The sequence below is a fragment of the Canis lupus genome, chromosome 18 (genome assembly GCF_048164855.1).
Source record: "Canis lupus baileyi chromosome 18, mCanLup2.hap1, whole genome shotgun sequence".
In the NCBI taxonomy this organism is placed as follows: Eukaryota; Metazoa; Chordata; class Mammalia; order Carnivora; family Canidae; genus Canis; species Canis lupus.
The window spans coordinates 1,990,559-2,004,218 of record NC_132855.1 but is presented as its reverse complement, the minus strand read 5'-3'; the positions used below and the strand labels follow the sequence as shown (position 1 = coordinate 2,004,218).

At 44.2% G+C, this 13,660-nt stretch overlaps 1 protein-coding gene across 8 annotated transcripts in view; it reads right to left on the bottom strand.

Moving 5' to 3' along the window:
- TSPAN12 (tetraspanin 12) overlaps nt 1-13,660 on the bottom strand; it is an 86,581-nt gene that overhangs the window by 66,158 nt on the left and 6,763 nt on the right. For all 8 annotated transcript variants that reach the window (XR_012010553.1, XM_072783311.1, XM_072783309.1 and 5 more), the window contains exons 3-4: nt 5,641-5,723; nt 4,423-4,558 (exon numbers count right to left, since the gene is read on the bottom strand). Coding sequence is in view for 7 of the 8 variants with exons in the window: in XM_072783311.1 (XP_072639412.1) it covers nt 4,423-4,558; nt 5,641-5,723 (219 nt within the window). In the remaining variant the exon portion in view is untranslated. The remainder of the gene's footprint in view (nt 1-4,422; nt 4,559-5,640; nt 5,724-13,660) is intronic.

Sequence of the window (13,660 nt, the reverse complement as noted above, 5' to 3'; positions counted from 1 at the left end):
AGTGCTTCCAGGTAAGTTGTGACCAGTGCTTGACTGCGGCGGTTTGCGGGAGGTAGAATGAGGTCTATTAGCATCGGGCTCTGAGGAGTGCGGGTCTCCTGATGGTGACATGGGGGGCTGTGGGCTGTCGATACTGTAAACACGCCTGCTGATGTTTACATTCCCGAGCCAGCCCTGCTTTCCTAATGCCTATGTTAATAGCAAAGTAGAATTGCAATAACAAATGAATTTCATTTAGTCTACAGCTAAAAGCCTCGGGAGTACCCACCTAAGGCTTAAAACCAATTTCCATTTAGCTTCAATTTCTCTTTTAAAAAAAAGAGAAGGAATCTCTGCTACTAAAATCACTTTGAAAGTCATGGCATATTCACGTTTATTTTCCTAGTCGTTTTTGGCTTGTTTCCCTAATACAGTTAGGATTTAACTATTCTTATAGATATAAAAAAATATATTCCTATAAATACACAAATGTTTCTGTGCCATGACGATTTCACCTTTATTAAGAACAAATCTCATTAGAGTAGGGTTGACAGATTAAGCCAACAAGACGCCTGGATGCCCATTTACATCTGAGTTTCAGACAAACAGTGCATGATGTTTTGTAGATGTGCATCCTAAATACTGCAGGGGACATACTTCTACTAAAATATTATGTGTTGCTTATCTGAAATCCAAATTTAATTGGATGTCCTGCATCCAACATGGGTACCTTAAATGGGAACTTAAATTAAGGTATTTTAACAACTTGCAGCTATAATTCCATAGAAAGGTCAAAGTTCATGACCAAAGTTCACCAGAAATGTTTTCCTATGGGTGGCCTCTTAGCCTGCCCAGTTGTGGTATTTTGGGGGAGTGGTGTGAGGGGAGCACAAGTTGGGTTAGAAAGATCTGTTTTAAGAGTCTCCCACTTTTTCCCACACCCAGAATGGGTGTTCTGACTTTTGCTTGAGCAGCACAGAGCCCAATGGCCAGCTCTTTTTTTTTTTTTTTTTTTTTTTTCTGGTAATCATGCAAAAGATATGGCAACTATCAGTGGTTGTCTTTTTTTTTATATACTGGTTGTCTTCACAAAAAAAAAAAAAAAAAACAAAGCCGCTTCCTGCCAATCTCATTTACAGGTCTTAAAAGTGAAACAAGACTTCAAATACAGGGAAACAAATCAGTTGAATTGAATGCATTGAACTTCTTTAAATATTAATTAGGATAAAAAGCTAAAAAGGTGCACAAAGGAAGAAAACATGAGAGTTGCATCGCAAATATTCACCAAAGACCTAACATCCTGTCTTATTTTGCATCAATGCCCCTCTGCTCCTTTTAAGAAGCCATTTCCCCCATAAGGACAGAGAACAAATGGAGGGTTGAGGGAGGGAGGTGGTTGGGGGATGGGCTAAAGGGGTGATGGGGAGTAAGGAGGGTCCCTGTTATGATGAGTACTGGGTTTTATATGTAAATGAATCACAAAATTCTGCTCCTGAAAGCAATATTACACTATATGTTAACTAACTAGAATTTATATAAAAATTTGGGGGAAAAAACAAAGAAGCCATTCTCCTTGTAGTGGAATCCTATCTAATAGTCAGGCTCATATTTTATTTCATTTCATTTCATTTCATTTCATTTCATTTCTCTTTTTTTTTTCATTTTATTTCTCTTAAAGATGATCATTTTCATTTGGGATTCTAACAATTTCAAATATAAATTCAAACAATAAACCTGCTTGGAATCAACCCTGGTGTTCAAATAACATCCAAGATATGGTGGTGAGGATGGTAGTTTATTTCTTGTGCCGAAATGAAGATCTGCTTCAACTCCAGTTTGATTAAAGCTATAGGTGAGGTGAATAGTTCATACTATCAAGTTGTTTGTAGGCTGCTGGTTGGAACTGGTTACAAAAAAAAATTATATTTAGGGAAATATGCTGGACTTCAAAGGTTGAGAAGCATCTACTAGAGATGTCAGTAAAGGCCCAATGAGAATGGACTTGGCAGTCAGGAACACTGAGGTCTGAGTCAAAACTCCAGCCCATTATTGCTGAGTGACTTTGGACAAATCCCTGAACCTCTGTGAACCTCATTCATAATTATCTACTTTAGATGATTGTTATCAGGTTGAAAAAAAGAAAGACCCTAGGGAAAATGTTTTATATCACGTGAGAAACATTTATGAGCACGCAGGAAAAGTCAGCAGCTATAGAGTAAAATAGGGAAGCTGTTAAGATATATCGTAGTGGGCTGCCATGGTCTGAATAGCAGATTCTCCACTTCCTAGCCATGCAGACTCAGGCATATCAGCCAATCTGTGCCTCATTTCCTCATCTATATTATGGGGATAAAATATCTATCTCATTAGCATGGTGGAGGACACAAAATTAATTAATTCATATAAAAGTCTTCATATCAACTACTTTATCATCTTTGTCATTATGATTTCATTCCCCCATGTCATCTTTACATCATACGGTTCTTTCCAGCTTCACAGATTAGCCTCTCATCACAGGTCTCAGTGACTCTTCCTGCCTCAAGCAGAGACCAAATTGCTTGGTTCTTCACCAGCTTGCTTTACTAGCATTCAAGCAGCCCTAATGGAATGTATAAATGGTTCTCAAAACATGTTCCTAAGTCTTTGAGGTTCCATGAAATATGCTATCCCATTCCACCCAAACCCACAGTCCAGGCACCGTCCAGAGTCACACAAGTTGGGGAGAGGGGGAAGGCTAGTTATTGTTAAATTGCTGTGTAAATGGGACAGCATTCTAAGATTGTCACTTTTTTTAAAGATTTTATTTATCAAATGGTGACTTCAAGGTCATGGGATGGAGCCCCGAGTCAGGTTCCACACTGAGTGCAGAGTGTGCTTGGGATTCTCTCCCTCTCCCTCTGCCCCTCTCCCCACCCCACCCCACCCCCACTCATGCACTTGCGCACACACTGTCTCTCACCCCGTCTGTCTCCAATAAATAAATAAAATCTTAAGAAAAACAAGGATTCTGGGGGTTTTTTTTAAGTTCAAAATACCTTCTCTGTCCTGTAAACTCTAAGTTTCATATAAAGTAAGTCCTTGAGTTTATGTTTAAATCATTGTCCACATATCTTAAATGGCAAAATAAGATTCCAAACCCTTCTACCATCTTCCTCACTGTACACCAAGGTGGAGAGAAGCAAGGTAATGGGCATGGTCCCCCTTCTGTGAGTGTAGTCTACTTCCTGCCTCCCAATCATAGACCTGAAGAGTCCATGAAGCCAACAGTCCTCCAAAAAGCCAACTAATACATTAACACAGGTCATTCCTGTGAAAGTCAAAGCTGTAGTTCAGTTTCACACCAAGATTCTGTTTTAATTGGCTTGGGCTGGGAGTCAGTCAAGCACCGGTGTGCAGGAGTTGACTCCTGAGAGCCAATTTGTGCTCATCTCTCCCCAACTCTGCGTTCAGTGATACCACTTTGGTAGCCTGAAGTCGACCATGCTGCAAATATTTACCCCATGGAAATCTTCAAATGCTACAAAGCAGGATTTTTTCTTCTGCTCAGATATTCAGCATATTAGCACCCCATTCATTTTTTTTACATTCCCTACAAGAAATTAATGCATAGCTAGCATTGAGAACTGCTGCAAAGAAAGGAATATATCCAATGAATTAATTCTTACAGAATCTGAGATGTCTGCAATTACGGTAGCAGCCTCACTATCTGCTGCCACTAATAGGCAATACTTTAAACACTCAGTGTGCTAAAAAAACATATATATATATATATATATATATATATGTTATAATTTAAATTGACTCAGATTTTTAATGTTAAGAGAGTTTGCTAATTTTTGAGTTAGAAGTCAAGTCATACATTTTAGAATCATAGAACTTAAGAAGCAATCTAGTTCAACACTTTCAGAATCAAAACAAAACACAACAAAAACCACTAAGATTATGGAAGCCAAGACTCACTTTTACCCACTAACCTGTGTAAACCCAGTGCTGGGATTTTAGTATCTATTTGCTTCTTCACCACCTGAATTTCCACATAGGTTTTATGGCAAGTTTGTTTATAAAAGAAGAGAGAGAACCAGAATTCTGTTACAACTTCTTTGTTCCAGTACCAAGGGGTCCGTTTGGGTGGTAATAAGGCCCATGACACGAAGAAACAGCTCATACTTTCAAATGAAAATGCCAACACCTAGCCTGAGTGAAATAATTAAAGGCCGCACATATTTCCATACCTCATCATTTGAGCACAACAAATACTTGTGCTGAAATCATCTCTCATGGAAAGAACGCTTCCCTTCTCACAGGATGTTGAACAATTACCACAGATTACAGACCTGCTATCACGGGTCCCTAAGCACGTAATCTTGTGCACTGATGAAAAAAAATAACACAGTGCCAGTTGGTCTTTTTAGCCATAATAAAGAGAAGATGTAAACACCATACCCATGCAAGAAGCAACAGATTCCTTTTCACTGTTCCACAGTATCCTAACATCCCCACAATGATGAGGAAACAGCAAACAGCGATCATGACTGGATGAACCACAGGAAAGTAAGTCAAGATGACAGCCTCCTCCACCCTGAAAGAAGAACAATGATGTCATATTATACATAAAATATAACCAAAATGCACCTCAGACATAGTACAAGACACAACTGAGGTTCATGTTAATAATCCTTTAAAGCATCACGCCTCAACCCGATGACTGTGTAGCTCTTTACAAAATCACTGCGCTATCAGCAACTTGCTTGCTGGTCTTATTTTTGTTTTGTCATGTTTAGTTTTTGTTTTTATATGCAAGTGGTAGCATTTCTACCTCAACTCATTTAAAATATCTTATAAGATGGGGGTCCTCAATAAGACGTCCATCTACTATTAGCTTTGTAGCCTCGGCCTGAGGAAAAGAAACAGGTCCTGCTGTTGCCCAGCTGAGAAGAGTCTCCCTCCTTTTCTCTGGTCTGGGACTCCATAGGTAGCACTCTTTCTGCCCACCCGACTGACCCTTCCCCCAAATGCAAAAGATCGCTCTATAAAAGGAAATTGGTCTATGTTAAAAGAAAGAGGAAGGGAGATGATTTTTGCTGAAATACTATATGAAAAAATCATTAACTAGAACCATACTAGTAACAATAATAATAATAATAATAATAAATTAGCCATTACTGTTTACTGAGCTCTACTGTATCGAGGACTTTACAAACATGTACCTCAGTCAACCCTTCAGACATCTCGAGGAGTCTATGTGACAGTCCCCATTCAGAGATGCAGAAATTGAGGCTGTGAGAAGTTAAGTAATTTTGCCCCTCGTGATATTAGTGGATCAGCCTTCTGAAATTTGAGAAGAACATGGCAATGTGGACTTTGGTTTTCCTTAGCGGGGGAATATGAAGATAAGAAGTCACTTTCTTATAGAAAAGTAGCTATGGTGTCCTTTATGCACAAATATGACACAGCTGACACACTGTCCAGAGGACAGGCAACTTGGTGTTACCATTCCCGGAAACGTTCTCCAGGGCAAGTGCCGTACATGCAAGTGTCTGCAACAAAGGTTATTGATTGTGGAAGAGCATTATCATCTAAACGGCTGAGGGCAAAGTTACTTAGAAAGTAGGGTCTAAGGAAACCTGATGAAAGAAATCAATCATTAGTTACAAAGCCTACCTTGTTTCCGCAGTTAAAGTCAGAACATTATTTAGGTAGTCCCTCAGCCAAGCAGAAACTGCCAACACACTGATGGACATTAACTGGAAAGAAAAAAAAATACAAATTGGTGATCAAAGATTTATACAACATTTTCCGTGGGATTAATCATTAAAACAATTAAAGATTTCTTCTGTTACATAATCATTATGCTTTTTCCCAAGAACTGTGTAGAAATTCACTATTCCTAGGAATATCTGCCATTTTGTTTTGTAATCCCATCATAGCCACTAAATAGAATGTCACCAAATAGGACACAGAGAGCTAAACTGTTAAGTGACTGATTTCAGGTTCAAGACAGGAATTATGCAAAAAAAAAAAAAAGACAGGAATTGAAGAAGATGAAGAGGCCACAGAACGACAAAATTATCAGTTGTACAAGATGAGCCTAAAACATGTCATATATAACAGCAAAGAAGCAGTCAAATCTATTCTACTGATGTTCCCACAAAAGTCACAGGAGCTAACTTGAAAGTGCTTCCATTGGCTAAAGGTCAATTACAACATCAGAGTAATGATGATGATGATGATGATGATGATGATAAAATGCAATGGTCTGAAATATCAAATATTCTAAAATCTATGAATTTACAATGATACTTAAAACTCACTTGTCAACCCTTTGTAGGACAGTGGATATTCAACTCATTATTCAGAAAACTGGTAGGAATCCAATTTTTATCCTACCTTTCCTATGCAAACTAAAGAAAGAACCAATGGCTTCATGAAAGTTTTTATAGAATTTGTGTTAATACATGCAGGAAGCATGAGAGTATCACTATCTCACAAGCCCTTCTGAAATAACGGATCTCTAGGCAAAGATCCTCAGCGACTGCCCAGATTACTAGGTCAGTAGTTCCCAGTCCTGTCTGTGCATCAAAATCATGTAGGACTCTTTAATTAAAAAAAAAAAAAAAAAAAAAAAGTTATTGAGCCCAGATTCACCCTGGATGAATTCTTGAAAGTAGGGCTGAGATGGGGCGCCTGGGGGCTCAGTCAGTTCAGCATCTGCCTTTGGCTCAGGTAATGATCCAGGGACCCAGATGGAGATCTGGGGGGAGCCTGCTAGTCGGCTTCACCCTCTCCCTCCACCCCCAGCCCTGCTCATGCTCTCTTTCCCTTTCTCTCTCTCTCAAATAAATAAATAAAATCTTAAGGAGAAAGAAAAAGAAGAAAAGAAGAAAGGAAGAAAAGAAAGAAAGAAAGAAAGAAAGAAAGAAAGAAAGAAAGAAAGAAAGAAAGAAAGAAAGAAAGAAAGAAAAGAAAAGAAAGAAAAGAAAAAAGAAAAAAGAAAAGAAAAGAAAAGAAAAGAAAAGAAAAGAAAAGAAAAGAAAAGAAAAGAAAAGAAAGAGGGAGGGAGGGAAAGAGAGAGAGAGAGAGAAAGAAAGGAAGAAAGAAGGAAAGAAAAAAGAAAGAAAGAAAGAAAGAAAGAAAGAAAGAAAGAAAGAAAGAGAAAGACAGAAAGAAAGAAAGAAAGAAAGAAAAAGAAAGAAAGAAAAAAGAAAGAAAAGAAAAGAAAAAAGAAAAGAAAGAAAGAGGGAGGGAGGGAGGGAGGGAAAGAGAGAGAGAGAGAGAAAGGAGAAAGAAAGAAAGAAAGAAAGAAAGAAAGAAAGAAAGAAAGAAAGAAAGAAAGAAAGAAAGAAAAAGAGAGAAAGACTGAGGCATGAGAAATATGTAAAGGCTCCGCAGATGTTCTAATGTGTAGTCAGGGCCAACAAATGCGGGACGTGCAAGACTAACTCCCAGGGTGGAGACACCAGGCTGAAGGGAAATACCAGACCCCTCTGATTAGCTTTAGTATCACAAGAAGAGATAATGTGTCCCCCACGGTGATGCAATCAGAAGTACCCAGAGATACCTTTGAAGTATTTTTACCAAAAAGTCAAACCTGAATCTCACCAAGCCTCCAGCTCTACTTTTCAGTGTCTAGGAAATACAGGGAAGACATTGGAACTCATTAAATGCCACCATGCGGTGGGGCTGCAATCAGCAGAATTGAGAATATGAGAAATTTCACAGGACAAATGATCTGGTTTCCTTAAAAAAAAAAAAAAAAAAAAAAAAACACAACTGGCTAATGTGGAAAAAAAAAGAGGGAGGAAGAAGAAACTACTATAAGTTAAAAAAAATTTTAAGAGACAACCCAGTGCAATATGGTGACCTGATTTGGATGCTGATTCAATCAAAAACAAACAGATATTTATGAGATGACAGGGAATAGTTTCACATGACTGGATACTTGAAAATGTTAAGAAATTATTGTTTGAGGTATGACAATAGTATGAAGGGTTTTTTTTAAGGATCCTTATATATATGTTTTACATTGTCCATAATTTCTTTAAAAACTTTTGTTAAAGCAAACATATAGAACAAGTCTTCCTGAGAGCTCTTCAAATATTTGAAAGTTAACCCCTAGGTTCTGAGGGTCCTTCCTATTTAGATGGAGATTTCCCTGAAGTGTGCCTTATGCTCAAGGACATCATTTACCTTGAATTTGTCTTTTAGTAATTTCTGGCAGCTTTTTTTTTTTTTTTTTAATTTCTGGCATCTTAATGGACGGACCTCACTCACCATTGTACATTAGAGATTCAGCTTTAAATACAGAAATAATGAATATACCAGATCGGAATGAGTCCGTACCGACCCAGACAGTGGTCATGAAAATGCTTTCTGGATGAAGGCTCCAAGGCAAACAGAAGAGGCCGCGCCCTGGGACCTCTTGGGTAGTGGAGTAGGGCTACCTGCTTTGGAAAACCCGCCAGTGGATTTGCTCCTTCCTCATTCAGTTGCAAATATTTTTCCGACACCTCATAGTGTCTGTGCTAGATTTGGAGACCCGACAATGAGTAAGAGATGCTAGATCCCAGCCTCTGTGAGCCTTTTGTGGGGCACAAGAAAAAAATAGATAAGGCAGGTAATTACAGACCTCAGAAAGTCCCATAAAGCACAGAAAAATGAAGGAATCTGTTCACGGTCTCGGAGACTGTAAATGGCAGAGCAGGGATTCAAATCCAAGCCTGGTCTTTGGAGCTTTAGGCTTAGTCACTAACCGCCTTCCGAGCTTAGAGAGAAGCATATTAATTTCCCCAGTGAGGAGCCTGCCGCGCAGCAGCACAGCACGCGGGGTTCTTATTTTAAAAGGGGCGGGCTGGCGTGGGGGGCGGTCTGTAGGGGCCCCCTAGGGCGGTCTTGGGTGAGCAAAGTCTCAGGGGGCCCGGCCGGCAGCACAGTAAGGACCCGGAGACCACGGTTCAGAGAAGGGTAAGGCCCGTTTTTCCTCTCCTCATTTCTTGTGGGAATAAAAACAGCGTGGAAACCTAATAAAAGCGCCCCCGTGGGTCAGCCACGGTTTATTAATCACGCTTCTGGCTTCTGTGACTCTGAGGCTTTAACATCTGTTCCACATGGTCACGCCGGACACACCCTAACACACGGACACGGAGCCCGAGCCACCCTGCCTCGGCTGCCTGCCCTCATCACCCTTGGGAGGGGTCCTTCTTCCAGGTTCACACTTTTCGTTTGCAAATACCAACCAACGGACCCAGAGCCCACACCCCGACCGCCTGTCCCACTGCACACCCTCACTCTGGGCCACTCTACACCTGCCGCCGCCCCCCCAAGCTCCGGGTCCCAGACAACAGGGACAGCCCCGTACTCCAGAGGCTGCTGCAGGCACTGAAGCCAGCCGATCCCGAGCCTCCTTACTTGTCTCGCCTGTTCCTCGCTGATGCAGCGGCCACGCTACGAGTGTGCGCCCGCCCTCTCCCTCCCCGCCTCGCCACCGACCCCAGGGCTTCCCCTCCTGGGCCTCGTGATGATGCTCATGCTCTCTCTCTCTCTCTCTCTCTCTCTCGTGATCCGTGAGTATAATAAACCATCCCTTCGACGGCAGTCGTCTCATCTGTTGGCTTCCTCACACCTGAATAACAACAGAACCTGTTTGAGCACGCAGGGCTGGCAGGGGACCCCGGACCACCTGGTTAGATCTGAGCCTACGCCCGCTCTCCCTCGCCTGGGCTGTACGTGGACCTTCCAATACCTGTACGCTCCACGGGGTTCAGGGAAGTCTATTAACGTGACGTTGTATCTCATTACCTCAAATTCTTGGGCAATTATAAATGAGTCTCTCCTTTCCTTATCATTCTTTGAAGTTGTAATAACTGATCTTGGTTTCTCCATCTCTAATTTCTTACAGGCTGTCTTAGCCAGTTTGCAGTACCATGGCTCTGAGACAGGGTACCAGTAAGTCGTCAGATGCCTCACTTCGGTATAGCAGACTATCAGTGGTCATCACACGCTGTTCTTCCGTCTATGACAAAAAATGCACGATTGCAAGACATTTCCAATAGTGTAGAATGGCTAAGTGCATGGGGTTTTTTTTAATTTTATTTATTTATTCATGAGAGACACAGAGAGAGACAGAGAGAGGCAGAGACCCGGGCAGAGGGAGAAGCAGGCTCCATGCAGGGAGCCCGACGCGGGACTCGATCCCGGGACTCCGGGGTCACGACCTGGGCCCAAGGTGGCGCTAAACCGCGGAGCCACCCGGGCTGCCCTAAGTGCATGGTTTTGAAATAATTCTTTCATTCAAAAAATATACAGTGGTCGACGGCTGTGAGGCCGGGTGCCTCGTGGGGTGCAGAAGCCGCGCCAGGCCCTGTCTCGATTCTGCCGCGGACTTGACCAGGGGACAGGCGGAGGCCACCGTCGAAGGCATGAATGTGTGAGTCCAAACCGTAGCAAGTGCTGGGGCTGCGTCAGGCTGCTCCAAGGACCCCTCTGTGTGCCGGGCCCGTTCCACGGGGTCAGAGGGACCTCTCTCAAGTCGGTGGGGCCTGAGGGGCCGTCAAGGTCAGCGGGGAAGGAGCACCTGGGCAAGGGCGGCGCAGTCAGAAGCGCAGCAGGGGCCGGGACGGAGGCCGCGCTCCAGGGCCCCGGACGCCGGCAGGCGGGCGCTCACCCCGCGGGCCCGAGGACCCAGAGGGCCAGGCCTGGCTGCAGGCCGCCTCCCGCACCGAGGCCTCCCACGCCGCCCGCCGCCTGGCCTCGCCTCACGCTGGCCCCCGAGGCCCGCTCCTTGCCCCCTCCAGCCCTCTCCGGCCCGCGTGTCCCTGAGCTGGGCCTGGCCGGCAGCCGAGCCTCTGCCCCGCGCCCTCTGCCGGGCCCTCATCACCCCCAGGCCGTGTCCTCCCCGTCCCGCCGCTGCAGACGCGTGGGCCCCTCCGCTGCCAGGCGATGCCAGTGTCTCCAGAGCCGTGGGCCCGGCTCCCGTCAAGCTCCCTCCGGCAGCTCTCCTGCAGGGCCCCAGGCCGTCCTCGGTCACCTGGCAGCCGTCTCCAGCCTGTCCCTGCACACGGGCCGTACCCAGGACCAAGAGCTGCTCGTGCCTCCCCGACGGTTCCGCGTAGACCCCAGGCCTCTGGGGCTCTGGGCCCGCGGCCTCCCCCACCCCACGACCAGCTCCAAGGCCTGGGGCGCCAGGCCCCCCCCCCGACCCCTCCTGCCCCGCAGCCTGGGCCCTGGACGACTGGCGGGGCACCGCCCTGCCCTTGTGTTCTCACCTGCCCGCCCGCGTACCCCGCGAACCCCGACGGGAGGAGCAGCAGGCCCGCCGGCCGCCCGAGAGGCCCAGCAGCTAGTCGGCGGTGACCCGGAGGATCAGTGCTTCAAAGGGAACCGATCTCAACTTGCCGGATGGGCTCGACGGGAAGGCTGGCAAAATCAGGAGCCGCTTTAGGGACCGCTAAGCTTTGTACCCCTGGAAGTTTTCCAGGGGAGAGAGATGCCTGCTGAATCACAGGATCAAAGATTTATATATCGGGTCGGAAGCTGCTTCAAGTGTTCTCAAGTGTCCTTTAAACCACAGACTCCTACTTGACTCTACCGTGCTCTTGCACACCAGTTGCCCAAGCATCGTAGCCATGCCCAGGACGTCCGTCAAAATACACACGATCACCACAAAGCTTTATCTAACGGCGCACAAGCGACTCTCAGACTAAGCTGGTTTTTATTATGACGTTATTTCCAGCTGCATTAAATGTCTGGGAACAGTTTCATTCTCGAGGAGTGATGCTCCTCACCGGGGTTGAGAGAATCGGAGCAGCAACAACACACAGAGTGCATGCTAAGCAAGAAACTCAGCTAAAAGGAGATGAGGTCGCTTCGGTGCCAGCCCTGATGCTATTAAATCTAGAAGCACAAATCATGCAAGCCATTCAGGACTCCTTACTCGTAATGGCATTTTCTACTGATTTTCCAGATTAAAATAAAATAATTCTTTAACTGTCACTCGTCATGATTAAACTTCTAGGAACACTGTGATTATCATAGGCAACTAGGCATGTGACTCCTTACATTTCCTGCAGTCTTGCAAAATATTGCTTGTAGTTCAAGAAAATGTTTAGAAAGTAACGCAAATAGTAGAGAAATATACTTCATGTACTACTTAGCAGGACGTTTGCCACATTCTGTCTTGCAAAAAATTCAGAATATGCTAGCTCTCGACAAATATTCACACGTATGAAATTTGCTGCACGGGAGACATAATCTGGTTTTGCTCAAATCTAATTATGTAAAAATAAGGATCGAATCAAGTTGTTTTCTAAATCAGGGTTCTTTGTGTGTGCACAGTCCCTAAACTACTTTGAGACGTATGCCTACAGTTTCCGCCAAAGAAGAAGAGCAAAGTCACAAAACAGACTTTTAAGTCCTTCAACTGTCTGCCATCCATAATATATAGTCTCACATAAGGTAACAGTGACACCAATAATTTATATTCAAGGCTGACAGATGTTTAAAAATACCTACTCGAACTTTCCTTTTTATGTCAAATCTAGTAGCAAAGAGCAGAATGCAGAAGAGAGATGGGGAGCGTAGTTACGGTTCTCTCTCTCCAGGTAATCGGGCAAGTAATCCAAACTTCTGCAACCTCTGCTCCTCCTGAAAACGGAGAATTGGACTAGGTACTCTTAAAATTCCTTTTTGTCTTAAAAAAAAAAAAAAAGGATTAGAATTGTGATTTATTGAAATATAAAAATAAGTCAAGTCTTAATTATTTGGAGGCTGGCAGCTCAGCGTCAGAAACGCTCGGGCCTGCAGCAAGGATGTGCCCCAAAGCACCCCTCGTGCCCTTCTCCAAAGGGCAGTCCTGATGAACCCTGTGAGGACTACCTTTGCTCAGCTGGGGCCACATCGTATAAAAAAAAAAAACCAGGGCAGCCCCGGTGGCTCAGCGGTTTAGCACAGCCTTCGGCCTAGGGTGTGATCCTGGAGTCCTGGGATCGAGTCCCACATCAGGCTCCCAGCGTGGAGCCTGCTTCTCCCTCTGCCTGTGTCTCTGCCTCTCTCTCAATCTCTGTGTCTCTGAATAAATAAATAAAAATCTTTAAAAAAAAAAAAAAAAGCACCGATCAGCTTTATCTCTGAGACTAAAGTTTCTTTAAAGTTTCTTTTTAAAAAGCACGAAGATTTGGGGCGCCTGGGGGGTGCAGTTGGTTGAGCATCTGATTCTCGGTTTCGGCTCAGGTTGTGATCTCAGGGTCCTGGGATTGAGCTCCGAGGTGGGCTCCACGCTCAGTGTGGAGTCTGCTTGGGAGTCTCTCTCCCTCTCCCTCTGCCCCTCCCACTTGTACTCACGTGCACATGCCCTCTCTCTCTCAATAAAATAAGTAAATCTTTAAAAAAAAATAATAGATCTTAGGAAAAAAGCACTAACATCTGTTGGAAGGCTCTCCTCTACTCCTTAGAATTAAAGTAAACTTCAGGGATGCCTGGGTGGCTCAGTGGTTGAGCATCTTCTGCCTTTGGCTCAGGGCGTGATCCCAGATCCTGGGATCGAGTCCCCCATCGGGCTCCCTGCATGGAGCCTGCTTCTCCCTCTGCCTGTGTCTCTGTCTCTCTCTCTCTATGTCTCTCATGAATAAATAAATTAATTCTTTAAAAAAATAATAATAAAGCAAACTTCAGTGGCCTTCAGAGTATA